The 21260-nt window shown below is 38.2% G+C and overlaps 1 protein-coding gene across 13 annotated transcripts in view; it reads left to right on the forward strand.

Annotated features, from left to right (window-relative positions):
* Positions 1–21260, forward strand: part of LOC311271807 (DNA (cytosine-5)-methyltransferase 3A-like) — a 67844-nt gene that overhangs the window by 18706 nt on the left and 27878 nt on the right. For 9 of the 13 annotated variants that reach the window (XM_084377672.1, XM_084377684.1, XM_084377679.1 and 6 more), the window contains exons 4-6: positions 7573–7696; positions 7975–8045; positions 8159–8275. The exons of 1 other annotated variant lie outside the window; for it this stretch is intronic. In XM_084377672.1, the coding sequence (XP_084233798.1) occupies positions 7573–7696; positions 7975–8045; positions 8159–8275 (312 nt within the window). The remainder of the gene's footprint in view (positions 1–7572; positions 7697–7974; positions 8046–8158; positions 8276–21260) is intronic. 3 more of the 13 variants (XM_084377682.1, XM_084377683.1, XM_084377673.1) reach the window with 1 other exon arrangement.

The following is a 21260-nucleotide window of genomic DNA, read 5'->3' on the forward strand; positions in this document are numbered from 1 at the left end:
GAAAAGATTGTAGCTGAAGTAGTTGTAGTTCTATAGTATTAGTAGTAGTAGTTGAATTGTACAATATTACTAATAGTAGTTTTTGTAGAAGAACTAGTAGCAGTAATACTTACAATTACAATTAGCTGTTCTAGTAGTTGTTTTATTAGCAGTAGTTGTAGTAGTAATAGAAGTTCTAGTTGTAGTAGCAGTAATGATAGTAGTGTAACAGTTCCAAGAACAGTAGTAAATTAATTAGTAGCAGCAGCAGTAGTGGTAGTTTATTATTGATAGTAGTATGGTGAAACATTAATTGCTTTACAGTAGTAATAATAGCACTTCTACTACTACTTCAGTAGTAGTGGCAGTAGTTTTAGTGTCTGTAGCACTAGTAAAGTGATAAAGTAGTGGTAATTGTAGTAAAAGCAGTAGAAGTACCAGCAGTGATCGTAGTAATAGAAGTGTTGAAAGCTAGATTAACTGCAGCAGCAATAAAGTAGTGATATGTGTAGCAGTAACTGTAGTATCAGCAGTAGTCAAAGGGGTATAGTAGTAGTAGTAGTGGTAGCAGTAGTAGTAGAAGCATAATAAAAGTAGGAGTAGTAGTAGTAGCTGTAGGGGAAGTAGTAATTGTAGTTCTAGCAGCAGCGGTAGAAGTAGTAGTAGTATAATAGTAATATTAAAAGTAGTTCTAGTAGCCTAATAGTCATGGTTTTTCAAATTTTTAGTGGTGTAGTTCTAGTAGTAGTGGTAAATGAAGAAGCTGTCGCAGCAGCAGTTGTAGATGTAAGAGAAGAGAGTACAGTAGTCTATTATTGATAGTGGCTTAATTAAACATTATACTAGTAGTAGCAGTAGTTGTAGTACAAGTAATGCTATTATTCATTGTAATTGTGCTGTAGTGGTAGTAGTTAGTCGTAGTTGTGGTATTTACACCATATGTAATAGCAGTAGTGGTAGAAATATTCGTAGTGCCAGTAGCACTTGTAAAAGTAGTAAGGTAGTGGTGCTTGTAGCAGTAGTGGTAAACTGAAACTTAAACTAACTGCAGCAGCAGTAAAAGTAGTGGTATGTGTAGTAGTAATTGTAGTACCAACAGGTGGTTGGAGTGTAGTATTATTATTAGTAGTAGTAGTAGCGGTAGCAGTAGAATTATAATAGCAGCAGTAGTGGTAGTAGCATAATAATACTAGTAGGAGTAGTAGTAGTAGTAGTAGTAGTAGTAGTAGTAGTAGTTGTACAATATTAGAAGCAAAAGATGTAGCAGAAGTAGTAGTAGTAGTAGTAGTGGTGGTGGTAGTAGTAGTAGTAGCAGTAGTAGCTGTAGTAGTAGTAATATAATAGCGGCAGTAGGTGAAGTAATATGATAGTACTAGTAGTAGTAGTAGTAGTAGTAGTAGTAGTAGTAAGACTAGCAGCAGGAGTGGTAGCAGGATAATAGTTGTTGTGTTACTAGTTGTTTTAGTAGCACTAGTTGTAGTGGCCTAATAGTTGTATAGTGGTAGTAGACGTTTTAGTTGTAGTAACAGTAATGATGGTGGTAGTATAGTAGTAGTAGTTTAGGTAGCAGCAGTTGTTGGCATTGCAGTAGTGATAGTATACTATTGATAGGAGCATAATAAAACAATAATACCATTACAGTAGTAGTCTCGCCAGTTGAAGTGGTGATATAAATTGTAGTTACCTATTTTATTTAATTTGTATGTTTATTCATCTTTATCTATCCTATTTCAATTTGTATTTGCGCTTACTTTTTCTACTTGCTTCTTTGTCTCTACTTGCTTCTTGTCTTTGTGCTGCTGCAACATTTGTATTTCCCCTCCGGGGATCAATAAACGATTATCTTATCTTCCATCTTATAAATTCAGTAGCAATATTGGCAGTAGGTGCATAACACTAGTAGTACCGGTAATTGTAGCAGTGGTATTAGGATTACATAGTGGCTATAGTTAAATAAAAAATAACAGTTGTAGCCGTGTTAACAGCATAATAGTAGCAGTAGTAGTAATAGTAGAAAAGAATTAGTTAGGAGTAGGTAAGGTGATACTTAGTGATAGGCTTTTTCAGGACCGATACTGATGCTGATTATTAGAAATCAAGCAGACTGAAAACCGATATTTAGATCAGATATTCATTTGCAGTAAAAATAAAACTCTTTGTGTCAAAAAATGTTCTGGTACTTCATGCTTCCTCTCCACTACATTTCCTTGATAAATTCAGTTACAGATTCAGATTATTCCGTGTTTAAGGCTATTTATTGTGACGTGTTACCAATCCGGTAGTGTTGTGTGCTAGACATTGTGTCTAGAGGATGTTGCATCAGAGCCAAAGTAGCGCATTTTAAAATTAGTTTATGTTATCGGCAATCCGACAGAAAAATCACCAATACACATAATCGAAATTGCTGAATATAAGTCCAGATAATCAGTCTAACCCTACTTACTGATAATGATATAGTGGTACTATCACATGTAGTATTTGTGGAATATACATAACAGAATCCTCTTGCCCAGCCAACAGTATGTTACCCATTAACTCTCTCTCTCTCTCTCTCTCTCTCTCTCTCTCTCTCTCTCTCTCACACACACACACACACACACACACACACACACACACAGTGTCTCCAGGAATAGAGCCATTGTGTGGAGCTCAGGGTGGAGCTGTCAGCGACACTAACTATAGAGAGCAGAGAGGGACGGAGCCTCTCTTTCTCTCCTCTGTCTCCTTCACTCACTCGTTCACCTCCATTACAAGCAATCCCACACACACATTTACACAAGTACACTACTCTGAACACACACACTAAAGATGATGGTTTCATGGATAAGTGGATTAACCAAATGAGCCTTAACTATTTCAGGCCTCTATCTCTGTTCTTGTAGTTTCACACTGATTTTCTCTCTTATTTTTCCAGCTAGTGTTCAGGTTTTTCGCACATTCGAGAGGCTATAAGTTGGCAAGGGTGTGGATCGCTTCCTCTTTCTTCTTTCCTCTCCCATGTGTGATGCAGCTGATGCATGTGGGTGTGTTGCACTTGTGGCTTTTGCTTAAATCTTTGGAGTATTTTGAAGTACAGTAAGACCAAAGAGATATATTGGTAGTTTTACCAGCATTTATGTGATGCTTTCACGTGAAAATCCCCTCACAGCCACAGTCAGATGTGATGTCAACCGTTATGAATAATGAAACTTCTCATGCACACTAATAACTAGATATTATCCAGAGGAAGGATAAACTATAATTACTGGAAGTGTCATGTAAAAACTGAAGTCTGACTTGGACTAAGGGTGACTTGATAACCATTTGATGTTGGCATCTATGCAGCTTATTCAGGTTTTTTTTCGGTGTTTCCGTTTTGCACCAAAACCACAAAGGTCACAGAGATATGGTGGAAAAATTGTGTGTGGTAAAAAGTGTCATGACTTACGGCTGGTTGATAAATAATAACTTGCTTGGGCTGAAAGTGAAACATGTTACAACTAACCCTGCGACTAACAGCTTGTGTCGAGGTCCTGTATTAAGTAACTTATATGTCCTCTATAGTGTCAACAACCACACTGATTAACTTTCTTACAAATCATATAAACTTTCTTACAAATCATATAACCTCAGGTTGGAGGCCGAGAAATAAAGGTTTTAGTGAATGGGGACAATTCTTTTACAGAAAACCCTCAGATTTTAGGAAGCATTTTCAAACAATACCTCGGGTTTTAGAATACATTTTTAATGGTCCTAGGTCTTATTGGGTTAATCAGAGTTTTCACAGTCATTTAACTGAGAACTCTACTACAAACGTAGTTAAATAAAATTTGATCTTGAGGGTTTTATGATAGAGAAAATCTGCCAAACCTATTCTCAAGGTTATAAACTGGCTTCTTTAAGTGTCAACAGAGAGCAAAATTTAGTGTTGTTGGAGTGTAGTGCATTATAAAAAGAGGTTTTTTCAAACATCTTTCATATAAGTGGGAAATAGTCTGCAACTACTATGATGTTTTTTTGTCCTTTTTCTTGGTCATACTTGATAGTAAACTGAATGTCTTTGGTTTTGGACTGTTGGTCAGACAAAAGATGACAGTTGAAGGCCGTACCCTGGGCTGTGGTGATTACTGAGAGCACTTTTACTATTATCTAACATTTTATGACCATATGGATTCATCGATAACTAAAATAATTGTTAGTTGCAGCCCCGTCAGTTAACACTTTAAAGTTAAACATCATCACAAACTGCAGCCTCCAAAGTGATCATGAAGTTGAATCGACACCTCTGTAAAAGGTTTTCAGCAGAAACTGAACATGGAGGAAGGATTTAATAGGATGTATAACTATTGCATTAGACAACATATAATGCAAGCAGTTTGGTGCAGTTGAGATAAAAATCAGTTGAGTGCATGAATTTGCTCCATTATCCCACTTCCGTCTTTCACTTTTTGAAAGTAATCATACCTCGGTAGATTACACAAGTTAATAGAAGACAAGAATAAATAAGTAATAATAATTTGAGATAAACATCTTTGAGTAAATGTAAAGGAATCAACTCATTTGTGATTCCTCACAACTGTAACGTTTGTGACGACAACCTGAACAGATTTGTTAGGTAGTTTGAAAACTCAGTTAATCCAACAACTAGAGATAGCTATTTTGGCCAACATGGCTACAATAGCTATCTCTAATAATGACAACTGTTAGCTAGCAAAACCAAAGTCAACAGATAAAATAGAATAAAACCAGATAAGCAGTATTGAGCTTGAAGATTAAGAGCCCAATGGCTGCAGAAGTTATTCCTCCAGAGGCTGCTATGTTTTTTTGACATGGATGTAAAGCAGGGCAGAAGTCTGAGAGAGTTTGGGCCGTTCTCCAAATCACGTCACGTCCAAAACATAATCTGGATGAGGTTCACAGCCACTGTGATGTGGACTGCTAATAATAAGTGCCTGCTGTGCACATATTTCTGCACATATCTCCATCTGTCACACTGATATTGGAAACAGCTACAATACATTTTGGCCTATCATCATTGATTTGCAATATTAGCTTGGTGTGACTGCTTATTTTTTTATTTTTGGTGCACTATTGTTTTATTGTTTGCTGCATCCTGTTCTCTCTTCAGCCTCCCCTCGGGTATCATCAGAGTTTCATCCAACCTAAAAACTGCCTTTGGTTGAATTGCTATATTGTGCAACACACAGCTTAGGTTAGAGTCAGTGAAGTCAGGTACTTTCCACAATGTCTGTCTGTCGAGATCAAGGCTAGATGCTGAGAGAAGAGGAAGTGCAGGTCAGTGAGGAGTTGTTTGAAAGTTGAAAGACAACAAAAAACACCAGTTTGCATGTAGGAGGTTCTATCTGTCGTCTGTATGAGTTTAATCCTAAATATGACTACTGGTAACGGTAGTCACGCTTGAAGATGTCTTCACATTCACGCAATACAACTTTAAAGCTGCATTAAGCAATACAGTCATATTGAATCTCTGTGAATCAACTTTGTAGTCTGCAGCCGCATTGAGGTCATAGTTTTGGTTCACCGGCCTAAACGAAACCTAACCAAAGCTCTCACAAAAGGAACTGTACAACCAGCTTGCACAAGCCGGTCGTACACTTCCTGTTTAGCGCAAAATGGCGGAGAGGCGAAGTGGCTGAAGAACGTCGAAACATTTAGTAATCCAAAGACATCCAGATATTTTTCTCAGGATTTGTTGGACCAAACCAGGGCTGAATTGGATTTACATGCGACATGTGACCAAAAAGATGACTGCAAGTCCAGATTCCTCTGTTTCTGCTGAATGTGTAAGTAGTCAGTTGTTTGCTTAAAAGTTAGCTGTAGGAGCTGAATTAAAGATTCTTTTTGCCTCCTAATGTTAAAAATTGCTTAATGCAGCTTTAACTTCAGTTTGGGGTTTTATTACAATAAATGCTAAGGCCATGTGTTCACATCAAGGGCACGTGTGCACACGATAGACGCTTGTGCACTCATTTTGATTTAATTTTAAAGAAGCTTATTATTTTTCGTCTTGTCATGATTTTTGATTGTTTTGTGCGCACAGTTTTAATATACATGAGCTAATTTTTAACAAAGCGCCCTGTTTATTTTTATGTAGCAAGTTTTACGCTGATGTCAACCACTTGACTCAAGTGTAGTTGACTGCTTTGAGTTATTTAGCTTGAATGTGTTCTTGTCTTTTATGCTTCCTGCAATTTATTGTTAAACAGAGTCTATGAAATGTCATAAACAGAAATATTTCTGTCACTTCACTTTTGTTTGAACAATACATTTCCCAGTGTTTTGTCCCAATTTCAGTTAAACATGTTGCTAATAATTTAGAATAAAAATAACTAAATCATTTTTACACAGTGAAAACACACTTTTAATGAGTTGATGGAGATTTATTAGTCGTCTTACTATCTGTTAACAACTCTCCAATAAAGTGCATTTTTGTCAGCAAAAAAACACAAAATTAAAATATAGAGCTGAATGGCTGTACTGTCGTCTATTTTCAGACTGGACACATCAAAATCCTGCTGCCTTTTAGAGCTTGATCATAACAAAAAACAGGTTGATGAGTGGGAAATTAATGGCCGCATACAGCTCATGCACATAGCTTTTTGCAATTAGTTTAAAAACAGGAAGGCACACATTAACGCAAAATATATTTTTTTGCGCATAGGTTTGATCATTTGGGCGCTTAAAGCCTTTGAGCCTCCAAAAATCCACCTATGTTTTAAAGCCTTGTTCCTGTTTGAGCGTGCTGGTGTAGTTAAATTTGCCCTGAGGCCCTTTTAGTCACCTTTTGTGTTCTCAGCTTTTTACAGGCCTTCTCACCTGCTCATTACAGCCTTTGTGGGCTTGTTAGCCCTAGCTAGCGTTAGCGTAGCCTTTGAGCTTGACATTCACCCCTGCCCTCCACTTTCTAACTACAAATCTATAAAATCTGTCCGCCTGTTAGCGACACACACACATACAAATCCTGCTGGCCTTTTAGAGGGGACACAGAGTTTAGCATCATTAATGCAGCGGAGCTAATGGATAAGCCATTGAATTAAAGACAGGATTATATACACAGTAGATTGTTTGAGTGCATAATTAGATAAAGCAAGTACTGTCCACTCATGTTTTGCAGTGTAATTACAATACCTGAGTTGAAAAGTGTGAAATTTCAAGAATTTTTGGAATTTCCAATGTTATTTTTGAGATTATTCTACCGTATATGTAATTTAAAGCTAATTTTATGAGGGGTTAGCATCATTTAACACAAGGAGTTCCTCCCACATGTGCTCATTAATCATTAGCACTGTTAACGACATCGATGCTGCTCCCATTCTCATTTCACATGTGTGTGTGTGTTTGTGTGTGTGTTAATGGGAGCTGGAGGTGTTTATTATACTGATCCTATGCAGACACATTCTGCTGGGGCAGACTAATAGGTATGTCGCTCTTTGCGTGTATGTGTGTATGCACACTTTTTATGTGTGTGTGTGTCTGTATAAGGTCTGTGCATGTGTGTGTATAGTTTTAATGTCTGTGGAGTCCTTTGATGAGTCTAGACAAGGACCAGCAGCAGTTTTCTCAGACCTAGACTGTTCTCCGTCTGTTTCCCAGGAGATGGCGACCTCTGACCCCTGTGCAAACGCCCCTCCAACCCCGCCAGAGGAGCCGGAGCCCTCCCCCTCCCCTCGCAAGAAGCGTGGGCGTCGGAAACTAGAGCAAAGCGAGAAGAATAAGGGTATAGATTTAATACAAAGTCATGTAGTTCTTACACATATATGCAATGATTTGATGCTTTAAGGATGTGAAAAGTTACGGTCAAGTCTTTAGCACCTGTCAGTTTACCTGAAATTTTAACAGTCAAATAACTTCCAGATTGCACTGTTTGAAGGCATTTACATTTTAAATATGGATGCCATGGCACAGTGATGAAAACCATGACTTTACCTCCTCATTAAAGCTCTTGTTAAATCCGTACAAATGGCCCATTTCCTGTAACTTTTTCTCCTCCTGCAGACGAGCCAGATGACAGAAACTGTGACTCCCCCAGAGAGGTGAGAAAACCAGCCTCTGCCCTGCTTCTGAAGGTTTTTACATTAAAAAATAAAAAAAAAAACACTCTCATAGTACAAGCAGATTTAAGAGTGGGGATGTAACTAGCTTTGTGTGTGCATGTGTGTGTGTGTGTGTGTATGTGCAGGGTGAGACTGGGAGGCTGCGGAGGAGGCCGGTCCCCAGAGTGACTTTCCAGGCTGGAGATCCATACTACATCAGCAGGAGACAGAGAGAAGAATGGCTCAGCCGCTGGAAGATGGAGGTGGGAGAGAAACAGGTCTCTGTCTGTGTGAATTTAGAGCTACAGTAACATGGAGGCTTTTATTTCCTCTAGAATAAAACGCCTCATGTTGATGCCTCAATCAAACGCTTTTTGACAGACTATCATTTTTCATGTAAACACTCCACTGAATTACATTTTTAATTTAATTGGCTGACATTTCTGCTTGAGAGGATTTGTATTCTTTTGAATTGGATCTGTAGACGGTTGCTTTGTATTGTGAAGCAGCCAGACTACAGCAGAAGTCATCTGTGGTTTTTCTTTGTGCAGAAATGAGTCGTCAAGTAAAGGGGAAATCCCTGTAAGAAGTCAAATCCACCTCCACAACACAAGTGCAGTGTGATATCACTAAAAATGTTAATGATTAGCAGTTAAATTTTATGTGTCAGGCATATTAACGCTGCTGTTTTTTTGTTAAATGTTCATTTAACTCAAATAAAATGAGAGAGGACTCACAACAATTAACTATTGAAGATTATTTTTTACTATATAAAAAATGAATGAAGCTAGTTCATTTCCCTTACATGACATACCCCTCTCACTGCAGCATTTATCTAATGCACCCATCTAATCATAGTCATTACTGTTTGTTCACTCATGCTGCATGCCGGCTGCCACACTGCTCACCTTAAAGCAATGCTGTCATTTGCTGCTTCTGCTGCAACCACTGCTACTCTTCATAAAGCATTTCAAAGTAGCATGGAGCTCATCAACTAATAATTGACCCATCCTCAGTCCCGACCCACTTAGTCACTGTTGCAAGGTCGGACAAGCTTGAAAATAAGAAACATGACAACGCCGGTCCCCTTTAGCCGGCTGCAGCAGTGTCTGTTAGATTCTTTCTGGGAGTCAGGCAAAATAGATGTGTCCGTGAAGGTTGTGGCATCAATATAATGAGACTTTAAATGTTGTTATGTTACCTTTGAACACATGTAGTTGTCGTTGGTGATGTTGTAGTGGCTGCTAGTTTGACCATGTTAAAACGAGAGGCGGCTGGCTTGACCGCAATCCACATCCACTCTTTACATCTGACAAAAGTTGCCTTTGGTTCTGGGAAGGCAATAAATAAAACCCATTCCACATGGTCAGGGTCTCTATTGCAGGCACCAGAGGGTGCTGGTCAGCCTTGCTTCCAGTCTCGCCTGGTGGCCACTAGCGGTATTGCAGCGAAAAAAATTCCCATTCGGCCCCCAAAACATTTTCCCATAGACAGCCATTATAAAAGAGATCATCAAGAACTGCAAACAAGGTCGATTATGACTCTATTATGAATTTTTGATCTATGGAGGTTTCAAATTTGTACAACAATCAATAAGCAGAGAAAAACGATATTAAAAACATGCAACGTCATCACAATGTAAAGTCGATGAGCTGAGCGGGAACTCGCGGGCGGGGTTTTGCTGTATGTGCTAGGTGAACAATTCTCATTGGTTTGAATGGCCACCATCTTTACATCTGGTATCTAGTTCTCCTATATAAATCTATGGTCCAGTGTTGCTTCTAGAGGTCCCCCAGAAACATCTTTTGGCCATCTTGTTTTTCTTTTCAGTATAGACAAACCTAGCACGTATACCTTTAACAGGAAACAGGAAAGTTGTCCGAGTTTCGTCAGGGTCGCTAGCTTGTTCAACTGTTATTGGACCACAGAGTGAAAATGGGCAGGACCCAGGAAGGTTCAGGAAGCCCACTGAATACCCCTCACTTCAACTTCCCCACGGTGGTCCCCAAAAAACATCAATGTCTCTCTTTAGAGTCAGTGTTTGGTTATTTCACTCTGGGCTACTGTAGAAACATGGAGATGCAACTTGACTCTGTGAGAGAAGACCCACTCTTTCTCTCGATCTGAAAGGCTCATTCAGTTCTTAATTTCAGGTGATTATACACTGATGAAAACATAATTAGAAATATAATATTCCATTGCTGCCCCAAATCCACTCTGGACCTTTAAATGACTGAAATTAAATAATTTGAATTGCTTAATCCATATATCGATTTTAAACTGCTTGCCTGGGTCCAGGTCATGTTAATTAAACTAATTATATCATTAGTAATTATTGTTATATACAGCTGGGAAGTAGAGGGAAAATGACTAAAAAAATATTGACTGTCATATTTTGTGATTGCAAAACAGCTATCGAAAGGTCTTTAAAAAGTCTCCAGAAACCCTGCACACTGAAATGCATTACATGTAACTGAACATGACAAGAGTATTGTTTCAGAGCACTTTATAGTCCATAAAAATATTCATGACTAATGAGAAGTCCAAATTTTTGTTGGAACACATCCTCAGCTCATATAATGCAGGACAATTGTCTGTTCTGATCCAAACCGTAAATACTTTGCCAAAGCCAAACCACTGACATTCAAATATTTTTTTGTCAGCATTGTCATCATCCTTAGTTCATATCCTTAGTGAATTTGCACATTGCGTTGACATTTTCTCCAGCCTCCATCACACTCTGTTGTTTTGCAGTCTTCCTGCCCGTCTCTGCCCTGTTGTGTGTACTTGTTTACACTGGAAGGGAGTGGACTTCCCTTCTATACAAACACACAGTTGGCTGGTGAAAGAGCAACTGCGTTCCCTCAATTTCATTGGCTTTTCTCAACCGTTGACAAAGTGATAATGTGCCATTGAAAGTGAAAATGGTGCTTCGCCTTTCAGGGGCTGCAAATCCCTGTCATGCACTATTTGTCATTTTATAAGAATCCAGCTGTGGTTGATTTTGACATGAATCGTCAAAAGTGCAGCAGTGGTAGACACCATTTCAGCATAGCCATAAAACAGTGTACTTTCATATGTACTTTCATACTCAACCTTTCACACAGCCCTGTCAGATGGGTTCATAGGCTTCTACTGAACTGCTTGATTTTCACTGCAGAGAAACACAGTGGCTGTGGTAGATCATGGCATTTGAATTGGTATAAAAGATAGTGATCCTCAAATTGGTGATGTTTAAACTCAACTTTGCTTTTGTAGTACTACCACATGGTGTAGCAGAAGCTTGGTGTTTGAACCATTTGTCAATTACTTTTAGCTATTTTGACTTTTCTGCCTGCTTGCTAACAAGTCATGTCATTAAATCCAACATGATCTATTTCTTGAAATCTGGGGGGTTAAATGACATCAAGTGGATTCTGCATTCTCGTATGTACTTTCATACTCATTTGGATATTTATGACTAAACATCTTTAAAATGTATTTCTTAGTTAATTAGGGATTAAGTACCCTCCACCAGAATTGCATAACTGTATAGAAAACTTTGAAACAACTTTTTTTTTTTAATACTCAGATCATTTTATAGTTTGGCCGGTGGCTTGAGAAAAGTTTCTTAAGTGGGTGGTGCTCTGCTGGAGGAATTTGGACTCATAACTACAGTATTTCTAAAGATCCTGGCTGCTGGCTCTGTTGATAACTAATTTTATACACTCTCAATTGCAACATGTGCTGTTAAAATGTTACAGCTGACTCAGGTCAGTGGAAAACTGAGCCATGTTGTGCAGCCGGCCTGTGGTAGCTTGAATGTTACTGGTCATTGTGACATTGTGGTCATTGTGTTTGTTTTTCCCTCCTAATCACACATTCTTGGCCTAAAACAAATAATTTAACAAGTCGTAATTAAAAAATGTTAAATTAAGGGAGTTGTGACCGATGGTGAAACCTCAAGTATTGTCAACCATATTATGAAAACAAAGGTCTGACAAAACACAACACTTAATTTAAAGAAGCTAAAATCAATATTTTCTATTAACATCAACAACTTGTATGAAAAAGGGGGGGGGTTTTGCTTAATTTGTTTTTTTCCCACAACTTAACTGTTTTTGTTCTCTCTCATCACTATGTCAACATAGTCATTTGGCTGAAACAGGCAAGTGTTTTCAGTGAAAAAGCTCTAAAAAAAAACCTCACAGCACTTCACCTTCCTAGCACCAAACAGCAGACAGTGGCAAAGCCAGCGACTAGTCGATCAACATGGTGGAGCATTTAGCAGCTAAAGAGCCAAAACATCCTATCAGAAGGTGGAGGAGACCAAAAACAGAGCTAAAAGAAGAGTAAACATTGGATGTATATTCACCATATTGCCAGCGATACATCTCCCAATGAATGCTAATGCTCCTGCTTGTCTCCCACATGTATAAATAAGCAACTGTTGACTATAATTTAAAAGGTTGAGAATATGTCAGTTTTGTTTTTACAACTTATTCCGCTGCCCTGAAGTGCCCGAAAAAGAAAAAGATTTTTATCACACTCATAAAGTATTGATATCTGGCACCGGTGTACAGAGAACACACTACAATACACTTGGGAGAATATTGTGCTGCTATGCTGTAACCTGGGGGGGGGTATGTGTGAGAAAGTGTGTCTGAAGAAGACATAAAAGAGAGAATGGCTGAGAGAGACAGGATGTGGTCATGAGTGGCACAGAGACAGTCATTCAGGTTGATTGACAGACAGGCTGGCGATAACACACAAGGATGTGAGAGTGTGTGAAGTAGAGCCAGAGTGTGTGAGAGCCGGAGGAGAACACGTCTGCAAAAGTTATGAAGAGGATGGTTTAGAAAATGAACATCTTTCATGCATAACTGAACAATATATAAAAACACATCCAGACTAGTTGGTCAAACTGATGCCTGCATACTGTTGCATGTGAACGCGACAGCTGGAGAGAGAGAGGTACTATAGAGGGAGGTAATGAATGTGTGACTTCCTGTCAACACTTTCTTCTCACTTTCTTACTGACTCATCATCTACTCCACATGAGCATAAGTGATGTTTTTTTTTTTTTGGCATGGCATGAGTGGAGTGAAATAAACTGAGACTAAAGGGTTGGTTCTCACCATAACTTTATATGTATTTGAATGGAAAGAAGGATGGTAGAGTTTAACAATATAGTGAATAAAAGTCAACAAAAGTAAAAGGAACAAATTAACAATTCTATGATGGGAACAAAGGAAGGAAATGCAGAAAAAGCTGACAACTCATAGACATCAGAAACGTGACAAGGAGCTCTAATGACGCACTGTTTTTGTGTGATGTCAAAAGTCAAAAAGATTGGGATCAACTGGTTTAACCTGTAACAATGCATTGTATCTAACATGCTTTTCATTTGTTTTAAAAACTCTAAATCTTAACCGCAATCAGCAGCTGTCCAGTAGATGTCAAGGGGTCAAAAGTGCATATTTCCCTCTTAAATGTTGTGAAGTAGAAGCGTGAAGCACCATAAAATGGAGATACTCAAAGTTAAGTACCTCAGAATTGTGCAAAAGTGCAATTCTTGTAAATCGATCTTATCTACTTTCCACTGACAGAGGAGGGAAACCGAGCAGGGAAATTATAGAAGATGAATAAATCAAGAAGGATTGAAAAGGAAAGCAGAAGTGCTACAGAATAGATGGAAGAACGAATGAATAGAAGGGAGAAAGATAAAAGAGTGTAGAGAGAAAGAAAAGAATGAAGGCAGACAAGAAAGATAGAGACTTAACTGCGATGTAAAGCGAGGAAAGAGACAGATATTGACAAATTGTGGGAGAAAAAGAAGAGAGAGAAAAACTGAGAGTGTGTGTGTGTGTGTTTGACAGAGAGAGGTGAAATCAGCGACAAAGACAGAGGTTAACCAGTTCCAGGTTTCTGCCTATGTGTGTGTGTGTTTGTGTGTGTGTGTGTGTGTGTGTGTGTGTGTGTGTGTGTGTGTGTGTGTGTGTGTTTGCTCTGTCAGTCAGCTGAACTGCAGCCAGCTGTTAACACCCCCATCAATATCCCACATCGCTGCTGTCTGAAAGAAACCTGGTAACTCTGCAAAGTCTTTTCCATTTTGAGATGGAAAAAAATCTGGCATCTTTTCCACTTCAAGTCTAAAGTTTCAGCCAAGAAAATAAACACTGAGTCGGGGTATAATGCACTGTATGTATGAGTGTAGTTTTTTCTCCCTTTAGAATAGAAATGCTGCCTTACCCTCATTTTGTGCTGATTTGATTTAGTGAGTCACACACCAAACACACACTCAGCTGTGACTTTGTTTTGACCTCTAACCACTCGATGTGATGTGCAGGACCGCAGAGACATAATCTGAAACTTTCTATAACAATCTGGTCAATGATGACTGATAGACGACATAATAGACACAAATGAAGACTATCAAACGAGCAAAAGCCAACTAGCTAAATGCATTGTGTTTTTCTTTAGGCCTAACAAATGTGTGAAGTTTATTTGCCTCCTCTTAAAACATTTGTAAAGCTGATTGTTCTGATTATATTAAAACCTTCATTGTTTACATCCTTGTTTACACAAGGCAGCAGTTTTCTTTTCAATCTTCTGCGGGCGCTTGTTACCACCACCATCTGTTGAGTGTTTTATGGCTTACTTGTAGTGCTGCAACCAGCTGATTAATGTGCTGATTTATTTATCAATTATGTCAATAAAATTTTAAAGAAATAGAGAAACATGCCTTTTATTATTTCCCAGAGCTTAGTTAATATCTTCAAATATCTTATTTCTGTCTGGCCAACAGTCCAAAACCCAACAATATCTCAAAAAACTTAAATACACCATTGAATGTTTTAACATTTTTGCTTGAAAAGTAAAATTATTCATCTAACGTCAAAACATTTATAGATTATCTTTCTTTCAATCAACAAGCTAACAAGCTTATTTCCTCTTTGCTTAAAAGCTTTGATTTTATTCTGTGGCACATTCGAAGATTTCAGCATTCTCTCTTCAAGAGCACCAGCATTTGTTTAGTGCATCACATTGAGCACACACATATTTTTTTAAGTATGTAAGTCAGGTATGTTAAGAATTTTTTCAAGCAAAGATATCAAACATTTGCTGCTTCCAGCTTTTTAATCATCCCTGGCAGATTATCGGGGCTGATATTCAGCATTTTTCTGATTATCTGTGATTTTGTTGTCAGATTGCTGATAAAACAAACTAATTTAAAATGTGCTGCTTTGGCTCTGATGCACCGAACTCTCACACAATATCCTGCCCACAACAATATCTGATTGGTAACACATTACAATTAATAGCCTATAAACACTAAATAAGTAACTAGTAGCTAAGTGTATCAAATACATGTGGTAGAGAGGAAGAATAAAGTAGCAGGAAAAGGACTACTATTGCTAATACTAACACTAAACTACTAACAATACTGATACTAAGAGACAACTCTCATTCCAGCCGCAGTCTTTTCACCCTGCTACTTTCTGCCATACCACCAGACTACAGAGCAGCTTCATTCCTCAGACATGAAACTCTTAAACTCATCCTCAACATCCCAAATAGATGTAGGACTAACCCTCCAAAAATCACAAGTAAATCGAGATCCTACTGAAGAACAATACTTTATAAATTGTACATGGTTCATTCCATCACTGGTTGTTCGAAATTTTGACACAAAGAGTTTCATTTTTACTGCAAATGAATATCGTTCCTAAATATCGCTCTTCAGTCTCCTTGATTCCTGATAATTGGTGTCAGCCCTGAAGAAGCCACATCGGTTGATCCCCAGTAAAAAGGCAACTATTTCCTAACACCTTCACCATAATGACTTTTATATGTTATTGTTTTACATGTCTCAGTTTGGTTTGGAGTTACACTGGCCTCTAGTGACCAACAAAAGTTAGCATTAGCGTTATGTTAAAGCATTTTTACTGCACTCATTTCATCCAAGTCTGAAAGAGTTTGTGTTTCTCTTATTTCAAACATTCAGCGTATAGATATTATGTCAGCTTTTCTTTATTTTCCTTTCTTGAACTCTAAACTGTCTCACGTGACTCGTAATGTGTACTTTTTTGCGTGGAGGCCTGTGTGTGTATGTTAGGTCCTGACCCTAACACATCCCATCACCTTGTCAACTCTGAAGCTTACCTAACCTTTGACCTCAGTGCGCATACACACATCAGACACACACACATGTAAACACTAGCTCAGATTTGTGTGTATATGTGTGTCATCATCACCTTTAAACCCCCGGGGCTACCAGACATAACTCTACACCACCGCTCACTGTGCATGTGTGTGTGTGTTTTGTTGAAGTCCACCTAAACATCTGTTAGGTGAAGGAGCCAGTAAATCACACACTTCACCGCTGGCCAATCAGCATGAAGCGAGAGGGTAAAGATGACTCGAGTGTGTCCGATGAGACACACAGAGAGGAAAGTGTAGGAGAAAGAGGAGGAGGAGGAGGTGAGAGAAGAAAATGACAGAGAGAAAGAGAGCCAGGGAGGAAGGGTTGCAGTTACAGAGCTGCCATGTCCGGTCTGTAAGTGATTTCATTCTTTTTCTTCTTCTCCATGTGTTGCAAACGTGTGAAATCTGTTAAGGTTGTGTTTTAAAATCAGAGGTGTTACAAGCTGCTAAGTTCATTCATGGCAAGTTTGTTTGCAGGCAGGGTGTCCATTTGTTAGCTGAACTAAAATAGTGTGTAATTTAGTTTTTTATGTTTTCTGGTGCATTTATACCAGCCCAGCAGAAACACATTTAGAGGAGACTGTGATTGCCACTTTAAAAATAAGTAAAAAGTACAACGTGCACAAGGTATTTCCTACTTTCAATAAGTAAAAATATTGCCAACGGAACAAATTAAAATGGTCTTAAAAAAACTATATTATATCTCACTGAAATGTTACCTTCCAGGTGATTGTGATTGTGATTAGACAAATCTACTTGGTAAGATTTCGAGTTTTTGCAGTGTAGCTTAATTTTTTGTTTGAAGGAAGATGGTAGCTCATATAAAAGTGTTTTCCACTTTTTCCTGGCAGCAACGACATGCCAATGAATCCTTAATATGTTTGTCCACTTCTGACAAAATCACTATATAACTATATAATATTATATAATGACTCAGCTAATAACAGAATGTGTGAGGGCCTTACTCATAGTTGGTCCTTTTCAGTTTTCTCTGGATGTAGTGCGGTCCAGCTGGGCAAATCACAGTGTCAGACAGCGGTTCCCAACCTTTCTGGCTATTGTGACACAACAAAACAACCTCTACTTGTGACCCATCATCATCGATTGCATACTGCATGTCACAATTGTGACTGCCACAACCAAAGACTTATTTTTTTCCCTTCTTTTAGAGTCACAAAGAACCCAAGATGTTTAGTTATTTGCTAGGAAAAGGAAAGATCGGAAGGAAGTCTATGAAGTTAGCAATAAATAATTTTTTCCCCGTTGCCCTTTGTCAGATTTATCTTTTGACCCCTTGTGGGGGTCCTAACCCTAAGACAGGAACCAATGGGTGTGGCATACAGAAGTAAACCACAGAAAGGCTCTGTACAAAAGCATTTTGTAACTTTTCTCAGTACTTTAAGCCGTCTGTTAAAGTTAAAAATAATACCAAACATCTTAAGTATTTAGCTGCATGGTTAACACAAGATAAGATGAGACTCACATGTTACAGCAACTCAAGAATCAAACACTGAGGGAATACTGAACAATTCATAGATAAAAATGAATCAAGACAAAGCAAGAAAAAAATAGAATAATGTTATTTCTAACAACGTAGAAGTAATAATAATAATAAGACCTTATACAAGACTGTAGAGAATACACTCTATTCGCATCAGGTTTGGTAAACTTGCGTTGTCCAAAATCAAACCGCAAACAAGCATTTTTTGATTTATTTCATGACAAGAGACCATTTTGGTCCTTGCAGTTATTTGCTTGTGAAGGAGAGGTGTTGGATTAAAGAGTTTTTAGGCAATGAAAAACGCCACCAAATATGTTAAGAATTTAAAGCATCATCAAGCAACCAAATTATCATGTTGCAGGGTTAAGATAAGAGTTACAATTGTCCTTTAACAGACACTCGTTGTTTAGTCAGTTTTACTTGTTTGTTGGTTTTGGTTTTGGGTTAAGAGCAAGGTTCAAATTAAAAGCTTTCTCCACTTTTCCTCTCACCATAAAAGCTGTGCAAATGGTTTCCAAATATGTTAATAATTGGAAAATGAGACCAAATCACCAGCCTATTAGGCTGCAGTGTTAACATCAGGTTTTAGACAGACGTTGTTCAATCAATTTAATCACAAAATACCTTTATTTGTTCACTTTGGTTGGATTACCAGTTTGATAAAACTTTTATCTTTATGACCTATATATTTATTCATTCATTTATACAACTTTTGATTTTCATGAGAAGGATAAAAGGACTACAACTATGATTTCATTCCGCAATCTTGTGTTGTATAATGACTTTTAAATTGAATCTTGAATCTTGAAGCAGTTTCCAGTTTTCCACGGCCTTGAACGACACGCAAAGTGATTTCTAATATGGTAACAATTGGAAAACAACACAAAGCCACCAAATTATTGCCCTACTATCAGGTCAGGCATTTCAGTGTTGTCGTTAACCATTCACACAGATGTTCTTTGGTGCATTTCATTATAAGAGACCTCAGGAGAGCTTCATGGAAAACCACTGATTGTTTCCTTTAACATGTCCCACGGCTGCGATCGATGCTAATGAAAGCGCAGTCACTTGGTGTGTTGCCTATTGATGTGAGAGGGGGTCTTTACCGCTCTCTTGATTGTACTCTGTGTGTTTGTTGAGCAACATTGGGTTCATCTCGAGGTCAGGGTCAGTCACGCTCATAAAGGGGGCGTGGTTTGAGAAATGGCTCATTGGCGAGGTCGTGGGGTGAGGGGTCGGAAGTCAAGGGGGCGGCACTAAGAGTGAAAACTCTGACCAGGCCACGGGGTTCGCCAAAGTTCAAAGTTGTAACTCACAGTGTTACAACCTCTCTCTGCCTTTATTCGTCCCTCACGTGAAAACACACATGCCTGCACAGTTTAATTTCCTGTTACAATACCGAGAAGTTCCATAGAGCTTTTTTTATTTTAACACGACAACAACAACCATTACATAACACAAACTCTAATATACATGTTTCATACAATCTTTTTTAGTGGTGGTGTGGTACAAGTTTGAGCATGGATGCAGGAACTGCAGCAGGCGAGCTGCAGCACCCCCTCATTATTATCAACTATGAGGGAGGAACAGCTGCATTATTATTATTATAAACTGTGAGGCTGTTTTTCCCTGGTGCTAACATGCTTCACAAGGGGACAGCTCTGCAGTCCACACCTGGAATTAGGCGTCTCGACATGCATCTCAGGTGACCACTTGGGATTGGATCTCGCCTCAATGCTTTATATGCAAATAAACATGTACATCACTGAGACAGACGGACACAATGTTTTTTATACAAAGAAAAAAAATAACTTAATGTATAACATATGCCAAATTTACAAGAAGGCCCAAAAAATTCTGAATTTTTTCACAGACAGTGTTTCACAAAGTTTAGAAAGTTTCTTAGGCTTTCTGAATAGACATTTTGTTCACTGTTCCCTGCGGAGTGGAAGCCTCCCAGTTTAAATGCTGTCAACTGACCTAATTACTGTACTTTTTATGGGTTAGTAGGTAATTTAAAATTGCACGTGTTGCTGGGAATTTGCTCCGCTCTTCAGCTCAGTATACAGAATCATTGGGGAAACAGACTCCCAGTGTTTAACAAAATATGAAACCTTTCAAAAAACAAGTTACACTTTATTATACACACCATTTTCTGTAGATGTCTGCATTTAAATTGTGCTATAAGCACTGAAGAATTAAACTTTTATGGTGCAGTCAATCATCAGACGGCAGTGATACAAAAATCAAGCAGAGCTGCAGGCCCTTGTCTTTTTGGGGCCCACTCTGCGGTTGTATGACGCTGACCCGTTTCAAACCAGAGTGTTGCTTTTAAACCTGAGCAGATGAATACATCAATGAGTCATCTACATCCCTGGAAGCAGCAGAGCTTCCTGATGGGGTGTTCAATCAACGAATGTTGCCAGGCAACAAACGCAGTTTCATCCAAGTGAGCAGGATTTTGGCTGATGTCTCACAGCAACACGAGTCAGGTCCAAGTCCTCTAACGAGCTGATCCGGTCCAGATGCTGACAGAAATGATCAAGTTTCCTTCACAACAACAGCAACAACAGCAAAGTGTAGAAAATGACTGCTGCAGGAAGCTTTTCTCCTTAATGAAGAAATAGTGATACTAAATTACTAATACTTGAAAGTATAAATGAGAATATAGTAAGATGCGTTCACTTCAACTGATTGAACATTTTTTGCAACGATCCTTCAAATGTGATCATCGAACACAAAGATATTTAACTGAGGCAGGATATTTTACTATTAAACTATAAAGTTTTCTGTCTCAAATGAAACCAGTGTTTGATTATTATAAATCACCCCAAAGCAAATATTTCTGAATTACAACCACCAAAAAGGGAAAGTTTGAATACCGGGGCATATCAGACACCAAGTTTACTGATACCGATACTGATATATCTGTGATTGACCCAATATAGGCCGATAATATCAGCAAATTGGTAGATCAATCGGGCTTTAATAAATAATATAAATATCTTGAAAACATACAACTACTACTAATATATGAATGAAAGATGATGTTCTACCTGTTCTGATACTTGCTTTTACTCACTTAATTGTTATAATCACATTACTGATGATTATTGGTTATCAGAAATGTCATTGTGTTTATATATTGTAACAGTACCAACAGTCAGTCCTACAATATTGTCACAACTTTGATATTTTTGGTCAAAAATACTGTTATATTTGATTTTGCTGCCCGGTCCTGGCATTTATTGTATGAAGTGCCTTGTATATATCAGGTGTCATGTGTTATTTTAAGGCCGTATTGACCCGACCTACATCAAAGAGTTCCCAAAATGTGAAACATAATAGGAAGCATGAAAATTGAAAAGTTACATCAGTTTAAAGCAGCAGAATACAGTTAAACAAAACCTTTTTCAGCATGTACCAAATCTATACTATGTAACTCATTCTATTAAGCATATAGGACGTACTAAGCATCACAGTAAACTTTCTTAACAGTACTGAATTTCCCATACAGGGGATCAATAATGATACATCTTGTTTATCTTATCATCTTATCT

The sequence above is a fragment of the Pagrus pagrus genome, assembly GCF_965226575.1.
Source record: "Pagrus pagrus genome assembly, chromosome: 16".
NCBI classification, from domain to species: Eukaryota; Metazoa; Chordata; class Actinopteri; order Spariformes; family Sparidae; genus Pagrus; species Pagrus pagrus.